General features: G+C 46.0%; 1 protein-coding gene across 1 annotated transcript; it reads left to right on the top strand.

Annotated features, from left to right (window-relative positions):
- The first annotated feature begins 6,249 nt into the window (after positions 1 to 6,249).
- SOCS4 (suppressor of cytokine signaling 4) lies at positions 6,250 to 17,458 on the top strand. The gene is made up of 2 exons (XM_040332258.1): positions 6,250 to 6,422; positions 15,823 to 17,458. The coding sequence occupies exon 2, from the start codon at positions 15,903 to 15,905 to the stop codon at positions 17,190 to 17,192; it is 1,290 nt and encodes a 429-aa protein (XP_040188192.1). The 5' UTR covers positions 6,250 to 6,422; positions 15,823 to 15,902; the 3' UTR covers positions 17,193 to 17,458.
- Positions 17,459 to 20,377: the final 2,919 nt, after the last annotated feature.

Raw genomic sequence — 20,377 nt, 5'->3', positions numbered from 1 at the left:
GAAGAATGTCCCTTACATTGGTGATCAGTGGGAAGAATGTTCCTTACATTGGTGATCAGTGAGAAGAATGTCCCTTACATTGGTGATCAGTGGGAAGAATGTCCCTTACATTGGTGATCAGTGGGAAGAATGTCCCTTACATTGGTGATCAGTGGGAAGAATGTCCCTTACATTGGTGATCAGTGGGAAGAATGTCCCTTACATTGGTGATCAGTGAGAAGAATGTCCCTTACATTGGTGATCAGTGGGAAGAATGTTCCTTACATTGGTGATCAGTGAGAAGAATGTTCCTTACATTGGTGATCAGTGAGAAGAATGTTCCTTACATTGGTGATCAGTGAGAAGAATGTCCCTTACATTGGTGATCAGTGAGAAGAATGTCCCTTACATTGGTGATCAGTGGGAAGAATGTTCCTTACATTGGTGATCAGTGGGAAGAATGTCCCTTACATTGGTGATCAGTGGGAAGAATGTCCCTTACATTGGTGATCAGTGAGAAGAATGTCCCTTACATTTGTGATCAGTGGGAAGAATGTCCCTTACATTGGTGATCAGTGAGAAGAATGCTCCTTACATTGGTGATCAGTGGGAAGAATGTCCCTTACATTGGTGATCAGTAAGAAGAATGTCCCTTACATTGGTGATCAGTGAGAAGAATGTTCCTTACATTGGTGATCAGTGGGAAGAATGTCCCTTACATTGGTGATCAGTGAGAAGAATGTTCCTTACATTGGTGATCAGTGGGAAGAATGTCCCTTACATTGGTGATCAGTGAGACGAATGTCCCTTACATTGGTGATCAGTGAGAAGAATGTTCCTTACATTGGTGATCAGTGGGAAGAATGTCCCTTACATTGGTGATCAGTGGGAAGAATGTCCCTTACATTGGTGATCAGTGAGAAGAATGTCCCTTACATTTGTGATCAGTGGGAAGAATGTCCCTTACATTGGTGATCAGTGAGAAGAATGCTCCTTACATTGGTGATCAGTGGGAAGAATGTCCCTTACATTGGTGATCAGTAAGAAGAATGTCCCTTACATTGGTGATCAGTGAGAAGAATGTCCCTTACATTGGTGATCAGTGAGAAGAATGTCCCTTACATTAGTGATCAGTGGGAAGAATGTCCCTTACATTGGTGATCAGTGAGAAGAATGTCCCTTACATTGGTGATCAGTGAGAAGAATGTTCCTTACATTGGTGATCAGTGAGAAGAACGTCCCTTACATTGGTGATCAGTGGGAAGAATGTCCCTTACATTGGTGATCAGTGAGAAGAATGTCCCTTACATTGGTGATCAGTGGGAAGAATGTCCCTTACATTGGTGATCAGTGAGAAGAATGTCCCTTACATTGGTGATCAGTGAGAAGAATGTCCCTTACATTAGTGATCAGTGGGAAGAATGTCCCTTACATTGGTGATCAGTGAGAAGAATGTTCCTTACATTGGTGATCAGTGAGAAGAATGTCCCTTACATTGGTGATCAGTGAGAAGAATGTCCCTTACATTGGTGATCAGTGAGAAGAATGTCCCTTACATTAGTGATCAGTGGGAAGAATGTCCCTTACATTGGTGATCAGTGAGAAGAATGTCCCTTACATTGGTGATCAGTGGGAAGAATGTCCCTTACATTGGTGATCAGTGAGAAGAATGTCCCTTACATTGGTGATCAGTGAGAAGAATGTCCCTTACATTGGTGATCAGTGAGAAGAATGTCCCTTACATTGGTGATCAGTGGGAAGAATGTCCCTTACATTGGTGATCAGTGGGAAGAATGTCCCTTACATTGGTGATCAGTGAGAAGAATGTCCCTTACATTGGTGATCAGTGAGAAGAATGTCCCTTACATTGGTGATCAGTGGGAAGAATGTCCCTTACATTGGTGATCAGTGAGAAGAATGTCCCTTACATTGGTGATCAGTGAGAAGAATGTTCCTTACATTGGTGATCAGTGAGAAGAATGTCTCTTACATTGGTGATCAGTGAGAAGAATGTCCCTTACATTGGTGATCAGTGAGAAGAATGTTCCTTACATTGGTGATCAGTGGGAAGAATGTCCCTTACATTGGTGATCAGTGGGAAGAATGTCCCTTACATTGGTGATCAGTGAGAAGAATGTTCCTTACATTGGTGATCAGTGGGAAGAATGTCCCTTACATTGGTGATCAGTGAGAAGAATGTCCCTTACATTGGTGATCAGTGAGAAGAACGTCCCTTACATTGGTGATCAGTGGGAAGAATGTCCCTTACATTGGTGATCAGTGAGAAGAATGTCCCTTACATTGGTGATCAGTGGGAAGAATGTTCCTCTCATTTCCTCTCTGTGATGTCTTTGTTGCGGCGCACACGCGGGGCAGTGGTTTTCCGGAGGCAGGATGTGACGTCACACAATGGCTCGTTGTTCCGTCTGCACAGTGAGGCGGCTGATTGTTTGTCTCGCAGGGTCTGAATCTCTCCGGACAGAACATTAAAGGGACACGTCCACCTTACTGCCTATTGGTGGTGATCTGGGGTCCCCCCTCTTGACTGGTTACTGTTCAAACCACTTACTCTGAGCCCAGGTCATCCTTGTTCCTCCCCCAAGCCTGTGACTGGACAGTGAAAGGAGAAGCAGCGCAGTGATGAGCTCATATCCTTGTCACTCTGCTCTCTCCTCCTAGCACATGTACATGCAGCATTTCCTGCCGTGCACAGCGGGTGAGAAGGTGCATTTGGGATTCCACACTGGACCAATGCCCCTAGGGCTCAATACCCTGTGTTGCGTTGCTGATGTGGACAGGACCTTAAAGGGCAAGTCCACCCAAAACTGATGTTCTAGAAGAGGTTCTTATATCTTAAGGGGGGGGCCTACTGGCAGATCCCCGCAGGTGCAGTCCTGGGTCCGTGGTTCTGATTAAGTACATTGAAGGAAGCACCCCCCCTAATGAAGTCCATGTGTGGACTCCCCTGATGAAGTCCATAGAAAGGAATTACCTGAAGTATTCCACAGAAGGAGTTACCTGATGAAGTCCATAGGAAGGAAGCACCAGACGAAGTCCATAGAAGGGATTACCTGATGAAGTCCATGGGAGTAATTACCTGATGAAATCAATAGAAGGAAGGACCTAATGAAGTCCATAGAAGGAATCACCTGATGACGTACATGGATGGAAGCACCTGATGAAGTCCATGGAAGGAAGCACCTGACATAGTCCATAGAAAAAAATGGCCTGATGAAGTACATGGATGGAAGAACCTGATGAAGGGGGAGGAGCCGGTACACCGGTGCAAGACTGAAGGGGAGGAAGCACCTGATGAAGTCCATGAATGGAATCACCTGATGAAGTACATGGATGGAATCACCTGATGAAGTTCATGGATGGAATCACCTGATGAAGTCCATGAATGGAATCACCTGATGAAGTCCATGGATGGAATCACCTGATGAAGTCCATAGAAGGGACTTCCTCCCTTACAAGTGGATTTGTAACTTTTTGATATTATGGGGAATGCAGAAGAAGGAGTGCAAGTAATGTGCAAGACTGAAGGGGAGGAGCTGGTACCTGTGCAAGACTGAAGGGGGAGGAGCCAGTATACCTGTGGAAGACTGAAGGGGAGGAGCCGGTACATCTGTGCAAGACTGAAGGGGAGGAGCCGGTACACCTGTGGAAGACTGAAGGGGAGGAGCCGGTACACCTGTGCAAGACTGAAGGGGAGGAGCCGGTACACCTGTGCAAGACTGAAGGGGAGGAGCCGGTACACCTGTGCAAGACTGAAGGGGAGGAGCCATACACCTGTACAAGACTGAAGGGGGAGAAGCCGGTACACCTGTGAAAGACTGAAGGGGAGGAGCCGGTACACCTGTGCAAGACTGAAGGGGAGGAGCCGGTACACCTGTGCAAGACTGTAGGGGAGGAGCCGGTACACCTGTGCAAGACTGAAGGGGAGGAGCTGGTGCACCTGTGCAAGACTGAAGGGGGGGAGGGGGTTCTAGGAATGACGGGGACGTTCTCTTCCATGTACTGTGACTCACACGGGGGGGGGGGGGGGGGTTCCCTTTAATGAGATCATGTGTGAACTTTGCCCGCGGCATTTCCCGGTCACTGACCATCTGGTCGGAATTTTCAGCCTTTATTCCAGTCTGAGGGGCTTCCGGTTACAGATTTAGAAAAGAGAGAAAGATAATCCCCTCCCCTCCCCCACTCGCCCCTCCCCCCTCCATTGTCCACCATTCACTGACTGATAATGAAAGTAATAAAAAAATGCAGCGTGCTGTAATTTTCTAAATGCACATGAAAAGCACCGCAATGGTATAAACTCAGCTCAATAAAATGCATTCAGTATTTTAGAGTATGATAAAGTATAATAAAATAAGATATAAAATAGGAATAAAATAAAAAAACAAAAGTATAAAATAAAGGATAAAAAAGAAAAAATATAAAAATAAGATATAAAATAGCAATAAAATAAAAAATAAAGGATAAAAAAGAAAAAATATAAAAATAAGATATAAAATAGGAATAAAATAAAAAAACAAAAATATAAAAATAAAGGATAAAAAAAGAAAAAATATAAAAATAAAGGATAAAAAACAAAAAATATAAAAACAAAAAATATATAACAATAAAGAATAAAAAAGAAAAAATATAGAAATATAAATGGTCCAACTGTTCATCCATGATTAAAAATTAATATTATGTTACAAATTATTATTATCACATAGACCGCACATTCTGTATTTACCATTCTTCCAATATAAGTGTTATTTGGCACCTTCTGTATGATTCTTGTTTGTACAAATTATCCAGAAAACATTAAAAATTATAAGGGGGAAAAAAAAATGCATTATTTTTTCTTGCACATGCGTTCGTGGTCAGTTTAACCACTTGAAGACCGGGCTTTTTCTGGTGCTTTTTGTTTACAAGTTTAAATCAATATTTTTTTGCTAGAAACCATTTATATTTTTTTATATTTTTAGTTTTTTTATTCTTTTTTTTTATATTTTTGTTTTTATTTTATTCCTATTTTATATCTTATTTTTTTATTTATATTTTTTATTCTTTTTTTTTATATTTTTGTTTTTTTATTTTATTCCTATTTTATATCTTGTTTTTTTTATATATATATTTTTTGTTTTATATTTTTTATTTTTATATTTTTGTTTTTTTATTTCTATTTCATATCTTATTTTATTATACTTGATCATACTCTAAAATACTGAATGCATTTTATAGAGCCGAGTTTACACCATTGCGATGCTTTCACGTGCATTTAAAAAATGCTAAATGCTTAATAACCCATAAATTATGCCTTAAAAAAAACATTTATCATTTTTATTTTTATTTTATTTTTGCAGAGACCTTAGAGAATAGAATGGCGATTGTTGCAATTTTTTTTATATCACGCCGTATTTGCGCAGCCGTTTTGTAAACACAATTCTGTTGGAAATAATACACTTTTAATGAATTTCAATAAAAAAAAAAACACACACTATATACCCCAATTTTTGATAAAATGTAAACGATGATGTCACGCCGAGTAAATAGATACCCAACATGTCACGCTTTAAAATTGCGCACACTCGAGGAATGGCGACAAACCACGGTACTTAAAAATCTCCATAGGCGACAATTTAAACATTTTTACAGGTTAGAGTTACAGAGGAGGTCTAGGGCTAGAATTATCGCTCTCGCTCTAACGATCGTGGCGATACCTCACATGTGTGGTGCGACCACCGTTTACATATGCGGGCGTGACTTATGTATGCGTTCAAATTCAATGAATCCGGAAACGCATCAAAAACGGACTGGAACATGTCAAAAACGCGCATGCAGAAAAGCACCTGGAAAGGATCTGGCGTGCGTTTTTGCGGAGTGAACCGGCCCAAAAAAAAGAAGAAAAAAAAAGCACCTGGAATGCATCCGGAAACGCATCAAAACGCACCGGACCGCGTCAAAAACACGTAAGCGCACACGCAGAAACGCACCCGGAACAGATCTGGAGTGCGTTTTTGTAGTGCCAACCGGCTCTAAAACGCATAAAAAACGCACTGCAACGCACATGCCCTTATTTAAGGTTAACGAATAAAGAGGAGGGGGAGAAAATGTATCAAAAACGCACCAAAAATGCGCGTGCAGAAAAGCATCCGGACTGCGTTTCTATGGCGTGAACCGGCCCTCGGAGGTCAAACTGCGTCGGTTACAAATTTCCTCCCCAGCTGCAAGGCAAAGAAAAGATCTCCTCTGTCCCGGGAGGTGAGGGGTTAAGCCGCAGTGCATGCTGGGAGGAGCCGAGGGTTGTCGGGTAATGTAGTCGTGTGGACAGGAAATGTCTCCTCTCACTCTGATCTGCTCCCCTCTGATGGCTGATCCAATATTCCGCTCCCTCTTCCTCTCTCTGGTGACTTAACGTCTCTCCGGATCCCCCGGATGGGCCGATCTTCCAGGTAAGACCCCCGAGATCTTCCATCCTTCCACATTGTATCCATTTCTGTGTCCCCCCAACCCCCACACTAGGTGTGTTCCTGGACTTCTGTCCTTGTAATGTGTCCATTCTTCTACCGGAATCACACCGACGCGTCGGGGACCCCCGGGGACCCTCCGCTCCCCAATCATCACCCACAACAACAGGTTTATATCGGTTTCTTTTTATATTTATTTCATTTATTTTTTTAAGTTTGAAAAGATACAACGTATGAAAAACAAAATACAAGAAGGGAAATCCCATCTGTTTTTGTTGTTTCAGTTTGTTTCTTTTATATTTTTTATTTGAAGTTGGAACGGAGACAACGTATCAAAAACAGAAACAAAATATTAAAAACGGAAACAAAATATCAAAAACTAAAACAAAATATTAAAAACGGAAACAAAATATCAAAAACTAAAACAAAATATTAAAAACAGAAACAAAATATCAAAGACGGAAACAAAATATAAAAAAAAAATATATATCAAAAACAGAAACAAAATATCAAAGACGGAAACAAAATATAAAAAAAAACAGAAACAAAATATCAAAAATGGAAACTAAATAAAAAAAAACAGAAACAAAATATCAAAAACGGAAACAAAATATAAAAAAAAACGGAAACAAAATATCAAAAATGGAAAATAAATATTAAAAAAACAGATACAAAAAAGGGGGAAACCTCAACATAAAGCGACACGAAAAATTATGCCAATTTTTTATTTAATTAAGTTTTAATTTATTTATTTTATATGTCATAAAAAATAAAATTAAAAAAATGGAAATTTCACAAAAAAAACATTCTCTGTTATAAATAGCGACATTTGGGAAGTGGGTTTTGTGCTTTTAAACTTTTTGTTGTTTGGAATATTTTTGTAGCCAGAAAAATAAAAAAAATATATATATATTGCGGTGTCTTTAATGGCGGTTGATCTACCAAAAGTTTAGAAGGCAGAAAATAGAAACATAGAAAAGTGATGTCCATTTTTATTTATTTCATTTTATTTTTATTTATTTATTTTAAATGTTGTTATATATATAAAACAACAGGAAACGTGATTTGTTACACAGAGCTGTGAGATGGTGGTGTGTGTGGTGGGCTTGGTATATAGAGCAGTGTGCCCCCAGAGTTTAGTGTTGGAAGATTTGTATTTTTATTATTATACAGGATTCATATATTATTATTATTATTATTATTATTATTATTATTATTATACAGGATTTATATAGCGGCAATTTATTAATAATATTATTATTATTATACAGAAGTTATATAATATTATTATTATTATTATTATTATTATTATTATACAGGAGTTATATATTATTATTAAAATATATATACACACAGTGCTTTACAACATGAGAGCAGACGGTACAAATACAATACAGGAGAAATCTGAGGGCTCTGATCCTTGGAGCTTACACTCTAGTATGAAGTGGAATTGTTCGGTTTCTCGGTTTCCAGAAGCTTTCTTGCGATACAAATAGTTTTTTGACGCTTCCGAGATCCCTCCCCCTCCCCCCCCCCAGGGAAAGACCCAACTTTTATATTTTTCCCATTTTTCATCATCTGTGCAAATTACTGTTGAGCTGTAACCACTTCCTGTCCGGAACAATTTTTACAAACATTGTAAAGTCTGCTATTTATTGTGGTTTTATTTTTTTTTTATTATTATTACATTTTACATTTTTGCTAGAAAATGATTTAGAACCCCCAAACATAATATATTTTCCGAAAGCAGAGGCCCTGGTGAATAAAATGGTACCAGTTGCAAATTTTTATGTCACATGATTTATTTTTTTATTTTTACTATTTTCACACACATTGTAAAATCATAAATGTTTTATTTTTTTTGCTTTATCCTAAAAAAAAAAAATCCTAGAACCCCCCAAGCATGATATATTTTCTGAAAGCAGAGGCAATGGTGAATAAAATGGCGCCAGTTGCAATTATTTTAGGTCACTTGTTTTTTTTTTTAAATGTTTTACTTTTTTTCACACACATTGTAAATGTATAGTAAAAAGTCAAAAATATTGTTTTTTTTTTTTTTCAAAATTGTCGCTCTATTTTTGTTTATAGCACAAAAAAAAACTGCAGAGGTGATCAAATCCCAGCAAAATAAAGCTCTATTTGTGGGGGGGGGGGGGACATAAAAATGAAAATTCCCTGTATTGAAGTGGTTAAACCACAACACCAAGTCAGCAGCTGATTTCATATTTTATTTAGGCCATGGTGAAGGAGGCGGTGTGAAACGCGTTGGTTGTTCCATATATTACATGTTTGAAATAAAACTCTACTTCGGACTCTAATACTTCCAGGTGGTGCTTTTGATTTCTAGATTCAAACATTTCATTGGCTTCCTGCGATTTCTGGGGCAGTTCCTTGGTGAAGGGAAGCGGCCTTCATATCACCCAGATGCCCCATTGGGGTCATTATCAGTACAGATATAAAAAATAATAATCTCAGTTACTAAAACTGGCCTTAGATCGGTAGAAAATCGAAACACAAATTCTTTGGAAAATAAAGTTTGTCCGTTTTCTTAATTATTAGTCGGGGGCAAATCTACAATCGTTTTCTACCTCAGTGGCGGGACAACTAGAGGAGGAGCAGGGTGGGGGTGGGGGGGGGGGGGGCTGTGGTTTTTGTTCGGTAAAGTCCATTCTTTCCAAAATCAAATGTTAAAAGCAAATTAAATCTTTGAAATGACAAAATTATCGTTGTGAGAATTTTCGTACAAATTTTCCCAAGTCTTTTACTTTGAAATTCTCTCCATCTATGGCCAGCTTGGGACTCTTCCTTCAATATTCTATCCATCTATGGCCAGCTTAGGGGTCTTCCTAGAACTCTTCTATTAAAATTCTATCCATCTATCACCGGGTTAAGACTTCTCCTTCTAAGCTGGCCATAGATGGATGGAATTTCGAAGGAAGAGTCCTAAGCTGGCCATAGATGGATAGAATTTCGAAGGAAGAGTTCTAGGCTGGCCATAGATTGATGGAATTTCGAAGGAGGAGTCCTAAGCTGGGCATAGATGGGCAGAGTTTTGAAGGAAGAGTCCCAAGCTGGCCATAGATGAATAGAATTTCGAAGGAGAAATCTTAACCTGGTGATAGATGGATAGAATTTTAATGGAAGATGTAATGGAATGGCTGGATTGTCGGATAAGCTGTCGTGGGGCGATGGAATGGGAAAATCGTAAACGGTGGTGACCGTTACAGAAGAGTTCTAGGAAGAGCCCTGAGCTGGCCATAGATGTACTGTATATAATTTCGAAGGAAGAGTTCTAGGAAGATTCCTAAGCTGGCAATAGATCGATAGAATTTCAGACTCTTCCTTCGAAATTCTGTCCATCTATGGCCAGCTTAGGACTCTCCCTTCGAAACTCTACCCATCGATGGCCAGCTTAAGACTCTTCCTAGGACTCTTCCTTCGATATTCTGCCCATCTATGGCCAGCTTGGGACTCTTCCCATGACTCTTCCTTTGAAATTCCATCCATCTATGGCCAGCCTAGAACTCTTCCTTCGATATGTTGGGGTTGAACGTGGAATCACATAGACTCCTACAAAGGCACCATCCCTTGGAAATATGTAAATATGTTACATGGCCAGCTTAGGACTCTTCCTAGGAGTCTTCCTTCGATATTCTATCCATCCATTGCCAGCTTAGGAATCTTCCTAGAACTCTTCCTTCGAAATTATATACATCTATATACAGCCTAGGACTCTTACTAGAACTCTTCCATCAAAATTATATCCATCTATGGTCAGCTTAGGAGTCTTTATAGGACTCTTATGTCTCGTACACACGCCCGGGATTTCCGACAGGAAAACTGCGATGAGAGCTTTTGGCCGGAAATCACGGCCATGTGAGCGTGTGTACGAGGCATAACTTTGAAATTCTGGCCATCTATGGCTAGCTTAGGACTCTTCCTAGAACTCTTCCATTAAAAATGTTATCCATCTATGGCCAGCCTAGGACTCTTCCTTCCATATTCTATTCATCTATGGCCAGCTTAGGAATCTTCCTAGAACTCTTCAATCAAAATGTTATCCATCTATCAATAGCTTAAGACTCCTCCTTCGAAATTCTATCCATCTATGTCCAGCTTAGGACTCTTCCTTCGAAATATGACTACATAGGGCCATCTTAAGACTCCGTTTAGGACCCTTTCTTTGAAATTCCGTCCATCTATGGCTAGCTTAAGACTCCTCCTAGGACTTTTTCTTCGAAATCTATGGTCAGCTTAGGACCCTTCCTTCGAAAATTCTACCCATCTATGGCCAGCCTAGGACTTTTCCTATAACTCTTCCATCAAAATTCTATCTATCACCAGCTTAGGACTCTTCCTTGGAAATTCTACCCATCGATGGCCAGCTCTAATCTCCATTCACTCTCGTTCTGTGCCGCAAATCACTATAAATGTTTAATTGGTGTCTGTGCCCCACTTTGGGTGATCGCTTTATTGTCTGTAGGGTCACTGTAAGCACAGCTAAAGACCATGTGTTGGCTGGACCTCTATTGCCAGTTTGGAGCCTACGGTACATGACCTGGCCACCCTTTTAGAAGGTGCTGAAGTGCCATTGAGGGGTGCAGCGTTTGTTGGGTTAGGTTCCCGAGTTCCAACTTGGAGTAAAGTCAAGATTTGCATTCTTGGCATCCTCCAGGGGTCCAGGGGCTCCCAGGGCACACAGAGGGGGGATGGTTATTGACATCTGGTGGTCCCTGTTATTACAGGCTAATGCTATAGACGAGTCTTTCTCAAATGTAACCTCAACTGAGATATAGCAACCCACAGGACCACAGTTGGGGGTGAACAGGACAATCTCTAAGCCCCTACAAGCCCCAGTTAGGCCTGTACTGGGCCTTGCTGAGGATTGTCTTCTCATGGCGGGTCTGGGGGCTACACAGGTTTTCTTCCCCCCCCCCACAAACTGAAAACATCTCTGAACCTCCACATTGTCCCTCCGTTTTCTGCATCCTCCCGAGCATCCTGCCATTGATCCAGAAAGTCCTGCGTTTACAATATTAGCAGTATTGATCTGTTCCTACAACGCTCATTGCATATCCGGGAACTCTGTCTGGTGTATCTGCACAGCATTTGTGACGTCGCCAAGGAATCTCATGCTGATGGGGGAGGGGGGGCTGCAGCAGGATGGACTGGAATGGAGGAAGGGTAAGGATGTTGCCTGTAGCGACCAATCAGGTCTCCGGGCTTCATCGCCCTTGGTTGCCATGAAACAGAATATATACCGATAGTTTTATATATATATATATATGTTTGTATATTTATTTATTTGTATCCAATATTATCAATGTAGAGATGTGTTATGGGAATGTTATACCGACACCAACATCACTGCTCTCCCAGTCACCCCATTACCGATTATTACTATCACTCTTCTGATCTTTTTCACATTTTATTTTTTTAACCACTTAAGGACCAGCGCACACATATACGTCAAAAGAATGGTACGGACAGGCAAATGGGCGTACAGGTACGTTCCCTGTAAATTTGCCGCCGTGTGCAGGGCAGCCATCAGAAATTTTTGGGCCCCTAACACAGCTTTGGGCCTGACCCCCCCCCCCCCCCCTCCTGAGCCTGACCACCAACATTACACAGGGCTTGCCCACGGGCCATCCTACCAAACCCGCTCTCACTACCCACGTCACGTGTAGGCACTCACCCCCCCACTCAATTCTGTATATATGTCAGCCCCCCACCCGGGACCTCGCACAGCCACCAGAGACCTCCCACAGGGACCCCGCATAGGGACCAGGAGCACCGCGCAGCCACCAGGGGCCTGCACAGCCACCAGGCACACGGAACCCAGAGAAGCCACCTGGGACACCGCACAGCCACCAGGGACCCCTGCACAGCCACCAGGGACCCCTGCACAGCCACCAGAGACCTCCCACAAGGACCCCGCATAGGGACCAGGGGCACCGCGCAGCTACCAGGGGCCTGCACAGCCACCCGGGACCCAGAGCAGCCACCTGAGGCCTCCCACAGGAACCAGGGCCCCCGCGCAGCCACCCGGGACCCCTGCACAGCCACCAGGGACCCCGCACAGCCACCAGGGCCCCCTCACAGCCACCAGGGACCCCCGCATAGGGACCAGGGGCCCCGCACAGCCACCAGGGGCCTGCACAGCCCCCCAGGGACCCCAAATAGCCACTTGAGAAGGAAGGGGTGGGACAGTTTTAGATGGAGGGGGCGCCCGATTTTATTCTTGCCTAGGGCGGCACAAAACCAAAATACACCACTGCATACACAAATCTGTACACACACAAGCCTCTGGCCCCTCCCTGTACATAAACAGCCCCCCTCCCTTTCCCTCATAGCCCCACTTGTAAAGATCTTTCTACCTGGTCCCAGGTCATTTTCCCAAGCTGACATGTTGCTGAGAAGCATAGTACAGATCACACGAGGGGTGCACATGCACATAGTAGCCAAAGGTGGCAGTAAAGAGCTCAATGACACGAGAACAGCAGACGCTGGCAGATCGTTCCTATGGTGCAGAGCACGGCTTCCCTCCACCCGTCCTGCCTTCCTTGGGCCCTGGGGCCCCTTACACTTGTGACGGCTCTACTCGTCGATTCGATGTCCGCCGGTGTCCCGTGATCAGGTCAGGGAGCTGAAAAACGGTGAGATGTCAGTGTAAACACAGCACCTCCCCGTTCTTCCTAGTGACAGGTCACTGATCGTCTGTCCCCTCTGATCGGAAGCAGCGATCAGTGACCTGTCACACATAGCCACGCCCCCTAACAGTTAGAATCACTCCCTAGGACACATTTAACCCCTTCAGCGCCCCCTACAGGTTAACCCCTTCACTGCCAGTGTCATTTTTACAGTAATCCGTGCATTATATATAAATCTAAATATGTTCATTTAAATTATTTTTACTTGAAAACCTTTTTTATATATATACACACATATCTTAAAACAAAAAGATTTTTTCCCCCTCTGTCAGTTTATCCGCCCCCCCCCCCCCCCCTCTGAATCTCACAGATTTCTTGATTTTTGCATAAAATCAGCAAAGTAAATGGGAATGTCATTTTGTGAAGCGAGAGGCGGATGGTGGTTGAATGATGAATGAGGTAATTGGGAGGCGGGGCTCCATTCAGAAATCCTCGGCGATTATCGCACGTGGCTCCTCGGTGACTCATCAATGTCCTTCTTTTTATCTTTTTTTAGCCAATGGCAGGCGAGTATTTATTAGTGGGGCTTCCCGGACTTGTCCTGACTTGTAAAGCAACCTCTATTGGCCCCGATGAGCTCACCCGCCGGGGGCCGGGGAAATTCCCCTTCAATAGATCAATAGATGAGAGCCAATGATCTCTCAGAAAAAAAGATACAAGGCTAATCTCATTATTTACATTCCATAGAAGTAGACAGGTAATTAACCATTTGACTACCTGTGCAATTTTTTATTTTTTGTCTATATGCATATTATTATTATTTTTTTTTATTTTTCATTTTTTTACTTTAACCACCCCCAAAAAATCTTTATTTTCCGAAAGCAAAGACCCTGGAGAATAAAATCTTAGTAGTTACAATTTTTTTAATTATATAGTATTAGTGCAATGGTTTATGAAATGCAACATTTCAGAAAAAAAAAAAAAATACGCTAAAGTTGATTTTATTTTACAGAAACACAATATAAAAACAATTTTTTTTTTGTATACAGGTAATTAACCATTTACCTACCGGGGCGGTTTTTAAAAATTATTTTTTTTACACGTGAAAATCTTAATACATATATTTTTTTGCGAGAAATTACTCCTGGACAGGAAGCAGGGCCGTCTTTATAGTATCATGGGGCCCCTGGGCACTGCCTCCTGGCCATCTGTAAGCCCAGGGGCCCCATAGTCTTCTATAGCCCGGGGGCCCCATAAGTTGTCAGTCCGCCCCTGCATGGGGCCCCTGGGCAAAGTAACACTCTGGGGTCCCTACCAGCCTGCCCCGCCTCTGCACTGCCTCCTGGCCATCTGTAAGCCCAGGGACCCCATAGTCTTTCATTGCCCGGGGGCCCTATAAGTTGTCAGTCCGCCCCTGCATGGGGCCCCTGGGCAAAGTAACACTCTGGGGTCCCTACCAGCCTGCCCCGCCTCCTGGCCATCTGTAAGCCCAGGGGCCCCATGGTCTTCTATTGCCCGGGGGCCCCATAAGTTGTCAGTCCGCCCCTGCATGGGGCCCCTGGGCAAAGTAACGCTCTGGGGTCCCTACCAGCCTGACCCGCCTCTGCACTGCCTCCTGGCCATCTGTAAGCCCAGGGGCCCCATAGTCTTCTATTGCCCGGGGCCCCATAAGTTGTCAGTCCGCCCCTGCATGGGGCCCCTGGGCAAAGTAACGCTCTGGGGGTCCCTACCAGCCTGCCCCAATTTATGCCCCCCTACTCTCAAGAATTAAAGTATAAATAGTTGATAGAATTAAACATTAAGGGCCGCCGCACGACTATCTGCGTCCCGACTATGAAGAGGGAGATCTCGGTAACGGCAGCAGCTGCACAACCGAGGTATCCATCTCTTCAGGCGGCGGTCCTGTAAACGATAAATGGTATCTTGGGGTGCATATTTACGCTGGTCGCTAGGTGGCGCTTTCGTTGATTTCCGCGACGAATATGCAAATGAGCTAGATACGCCGATTCACGAACGTACGTGCGCCCGGCGGATCAAGATACACCGCTTACGTAAGGCATCTGACCGGCGTAAAGTTACCCCTCATAAAGCAGGGGTAAGTCATGTTAGGTATGGACGTCGGAAACGTCCGAACAGCGTCGTATTTTACGTCGTTTGCGTAAGCCGTCCGTAAATGGGGCTGGGCGTAGGTTACGTTCACGTCGACTAAGCATTGAGCGGGCGTAATTTACTTTGAAAATTCGACGTGATACTGAGCATGCGCGCGCATGCGCCGTTCGTTAAGGGCGTCATTTACGTGGGGTCACGAATCATTTACATACAACACGCCCCCTACCAGCCTACTTTGAATTAGGCGGGCTTACACCGGCCCATTTACACTACGCCGCCGTAACTTAGAGCGCAAGTTCTTTCTGAATACGGGACCTGCCGCTCTAAGTTACGGCGGCGTAGTGTATCTGAGATACGCTACGCCCGCCGATGTCTGTTTACCTGCACTGTCATCATTGTAGGGGGGCCCCAGAGCATTACTTTGCCCAGGGGCCCATGATGCTATTAAGACGGCCCTGGGGGGTGCCCATGCATTAAGACAGCCCTGGCAGGAAGGGGTGAAGCATGTGCTTAGAATCTGTCTTTTTAATGACGTAGACTTATCTTCTCGCCATAGGTGGTCTAGTGAGGGAGCCCAACCCTGTGTACATCAACCTAATCCTGTTCTTTTATTTTTTATTATACAGGTAGTTCCTGAGACCAGCTCTGCCGTGCCAACCAACCACACGCCATCCAAAGTAGATCTACTTTTTTTATTTATTGGACGATGGCTGAAAACCTGGAGGATAAGATTGAGGATCTTGACGTGAGACCTAAAAGCAGTCGCAGTCGAAGTGCGGACAGGAAAGACGGGTACCTTTGGAGCGGTAAGAAGCTGTCCTGGTTGAACAAACACGGATCTGATGGAGATGCTGAGATCGCGTCGGAGAAAGCAGAAGGTCCATCAAAAAGCCAAGAGAGGAAGCACAGCTGCTCGTCATCCTTTGAACTTGACTTGGACCGCTCCTGCGGACACAAGCTGCTGGGGGGGAGGTCTTTAAAACAAAAACTGCAGGACGCCGTTGGGCAATGCTTCCCGATAAAAACGTGCAGCAGCAGCCGCCACTCCTCCGCATTGTCTTCCAAAAGGAAAATCCACATCAGCGAACTAATGCTGGACAAATGCCCCTTCCCTCCGAAATCGGACCTTGCCTACCGCTGGCATTTCATCAAACGCCATACGGCTCCGGTCGACCAGTCGCACAAGCAGTGGGTGGTGAGAGACGCCCCCAAATTAGAACCGCTAGACATGGCCGAGCAGAACTCGGATTGCGGAGAGGACCTCTTGTCCGACGTGCCCGTCTTTTCTTGTGAGGCGAGCTGTGGCTCGGTGGAGTCCTTCACCAAGGCGGTGAGGAGCATCAAGGAGGACAGCGACTCGGACGAGGAGGTCCTGGCGCTGTGTGCCAGCTCCAGGAAGAGGAACAAATCCAAATGGGAATTGGAGGATGAGATTTTCCACCCGGCAACCCCACCGAAATACCACACCCAGATAGATTACGTCCATTGCCTTGTGCCGGACCTCTTCCAGATCAATAATAACCCCTGCTACTGGGGGGTGATGGATAGATATGCAGCAGAGGCCCTCTTGGAAGGAAAGCCAGAGGGGACATTCTTATTGAGGGACTCTGCTCAAGAGGACTACCTATTCTCCGTAAGTTTCCGGCGCTACAGCCGTTCCCTCCACGCCAGGATCGAACAATGGAACCACAACTTCAGCTTTGATGCCCATGACCCCTGCGTGTTCCACGCTCCCGATGTCACGGGTTTATTAGAACATTACAAAGACCCCAGTTCCTGTATGTTCTTCGAGCCCCTCCTGTCCAGCCCCCTCCACAGGACATTCCCCTTCTCCTTGCAGCACATCTCCAGGTCCGTCATTTGCGGCTCCACCAATTACGACGGCATCGACGCCCTTCCCGTCCCGTCTTCTATGAAACTCTACTTGAAAGAGTATCATTACAAGTCCAAGGTCCGGGTGCGCCGCGTGGACGTGCCGGACCGGCTCCAAAAGTGATGTGACTTTTATTCGAATTCTTTTGGCCTTTTTTGGATCCGTTTTCTACAAGAAGTCTTGTAATCGCCCACATTGCACTTCCTGAGCCGCAGATGTATTATTTTTGGAGTGGAGGGAGTGATGGGTAACATTTCACGAGAAGGCAGAAGACTGCCAACGCAGAGACTTGTTCATCCATTCAGGTGTTTAATCAGAGGCGTTGCTAGGGGGGTGCGGTCCGCACCAGGTGACACCCGCTAGAGGGGTGACAGCATCCCGTGTTGTTTATTTTTTAGCTGACATGCCCAGCCTGCCCTGTACCACCCCAGTCTGCCCTGTACCACCCCAGTCTGCCCTGTACCACCCCAGCCTGCCCTGTACCACCCCAGTCTGCCCTGTACCACCCCAGCCTGCCCTGTACCATCCCAAACTTTCCCATGCCACCCCAACTTGCCCTGTGCCACCCTAACTTGCCCTGTACCACCCCAATCTGCCCTATGCCATCCCAACTTGCTTTATGCCACCCCAACTTGCCCTGTACCACCCCAACTTGCCCTGTACCACCCCAACTTGCCCTATACCACCCCAACCTGCCCTATGCAACCCTAACTTGCCCTATACCACCCCAAACTACCCTATATCACCCCAACATGCCCTATACCACCTTAACCTGTCCTATACCACCCCACTACACCAACCTGCCACTATACCACTCTATACTACCCTAACCTGCCACTATACTGCCCTATACTATCATTTACAGGGGCTGGTTTGGGGTGCGCCCCGTGCCCGTGCGCTGCCTGCTTGGTGCTGGGCAGCCTAGACAGAGGGGGGGGTGACACCATGTTTTACCGCACCGGGTGACACCAACCCTAGTGACGCCACTGTGTTTAATAAGCCTGGTTGCTGATTTCGGCTTTCACGTCACGCTAATAAAACTCTATTAAATGGTGGACCTTTTCTATGAACCTGTGTGTGTGTGTTGCTTCTTTTCAGGAGGACCTCAGGAAAGACCTGGGGGGGGCGTGTGGCCCCCTTTTTCATAACATTAGAAATGTATTTTGTTCCTCCGAGTGATCAGTTGGATTTAGGGCCTGGACAACGGGTGGGCGGGAGGGACGGCTGCCCTGGGTGCAATGGTTTACTGTAGGGATGGGGGCACATTCCTTCTGTTACGAGGCTGACAGGAGTAGTGACAAGGGCAACACTACTCCTGTCAGCCCAGCGTTGGGAGCAGCAAGGAGAGAGCTGGGATGTGGTGCAGGCTGTGTTCTCACTCCCCTTCCTGACAGTGCAGCACTCCTGTATTGCCAAGCAGGCGGCGGTGTTCAGACACACAGGAGCTGCACTAGCAGGAAGGAGATGGGGGAGAGAGCACAGCCCACACCTCCGAGTGGAGAAGTGTTCAGGAGAGAGCCAGGACGTGGTGCAGGCTGTGTTCTCCTCCTGACAGTGCAGCACTCCTGTATTACCAAGCAGGCGGCGGTGTTCACAGACACACAGGAGCTGCACTAGCAGGAAGGGGGAGGGAGAGCACACAGCCTGCATCGCCAAGTAGAGAAGTGTTGAGAAGAGCAGGGAGTGGAAGAAAAGGAGAGCAGGGAGTGGAGGCGGAGAGAGCAGGGAGTGGCAGAGGGGAGAGCAGGGAGTGGCAGAGGGGAGAGCAGGGAGTGGGGGAGGTGAGAGCAGGGAGTGGCAGAGGAGAGAGCAGGGAGTGGCAGAGGGGAGAGCAGAGAGTGGCAGAGGGGAGAGCAGGGAGTGGCAGAGGAGAGAGCAGGGAGTGGCAGAGGGGAGGGCAGGGAGTGGCAGAGGGGAGAGCAGGGAGTGGCAGAGGAGAGAGCAGGGAGTGGCAGAGGGGAGAGCAGAGAGTGGCAGAGGGGAGAGCAGGGAGTGGCAGAGGGGAGGGCAGAGAGTGGCAGAGGGGAGAGCAGGGAGTGGCAGAGGGGAGGGCAGAGAGTGGCAGAGGGGAGGGCAGAGAGTGGCAGAGGGAGAGTAGGGAGTGGCGGAGGGGAGAGCAGGGAGTGGCAGAGAGGAGGAGAGCAGGGAGTGGCAGAGGAGGAGAGCAGGGAGTGGAGGAGGGGAGAGCAGGGAGTGGAGGAGGGGAGAGTAGGTAGTGGAGGAGGGAAGAGCAGGTAGTGGAGGAGGGGAGAGCATGGAGTGGCGGAGGAGGGAGTTCTCATCCAACATCAGTGCCTGACCTCACAAATGTTCTTCTGGAAGAATGGTCAAACATTCCCATAGACACACCCCTAAACCTTGTGGACGGCCTTCCCATAGACACACCCCTAAACCTTGTGGACGGCCTTCCCATAGACACACCCCTAAACCTTGTGGACGGCCTTCCAATAAACACACCCCTAAACCTTGTGGACGGCCTTCCCATAGACACACCCCTAAACCTTGTGGACGGCCTTCCCATAGACACACCCCTAAACCTTGTGGACCGCCTTCCAATAGACACACCCCTAAACCTTGTGGACGGCCTTCCCATAGACACACCCCTAAACCTTGTGGACGGCCTTCCAATAAACACACCCCTAAACCTTGTGGACGGCCTTCCCATAGACACACCCCTAAACCTTGTGGACGGCCTTCCCATAGACACACCCCTAAACCTTGTGGGGGGCCTTCCCATAGACACACCCCTAAACCTTGTGGGGGGCCTTCCCATAGACACACCCCTAAACCTTGTGGACAGCCTTCCCATAGACACACCCCTAAACCTTGTGGACAGACCTTCCCATAGACACACCCCTAAACCTTGTGGACGGCCTTCCCAGAAGAGGTGAAGGTGTTGTAGCTGCAAAGGGCGGAGCCAACTCAATATTGAACCCTCCGGACTAAGACATCAGCAGTGCGTGTAAAGGCCGGCGTCCCAATACTTTTGACCATATAGTGTATATAGGTGGTTCTGCACGGTGATGATGTCACTTATACAAGGTAATATCTGGGTTTGGCGCACACAGATTTGTGTCCGGAGTGAAGCTTTAATAAAAAATAAAGTCTGTTGCGCAGCTCCGGAGGAAAAACAAAGGCCGGGCCCCAAGAGCTCACACTCCATGTGGTTTACTGAAGAGAAAAGTTGGAGACAGAGGAGGGAAGTTCCGGGAAATTCTGCGATCCTGGAATGTAAACACGACCGCGCAGCGTCTCCGGGGGGGGGGGGGGGGGCGCTGGGGGGAGAGGGCGCTCTCCGGGGGGGGGGG

This window comes from Rana temporaria, chromosome 13 (genome assembly GCF_905171775.1).
Source record: "Rana temporaria chromosome 13, aRanTem1.1, whole genome shotgun sequence".
In the NCBI taxonomy this organism is placed as follows: domain Eukaryota; kingdom Metazoa; phylum Chordata; class Amphibia; order Anura; family Ranidae; genus Rana; species Rana temporaria.
The sequence above is the reverse complement of the archived record's forward strand: the minus strand, read 5'-3'. Positions and strand labels throughout refer to the sequence as shown.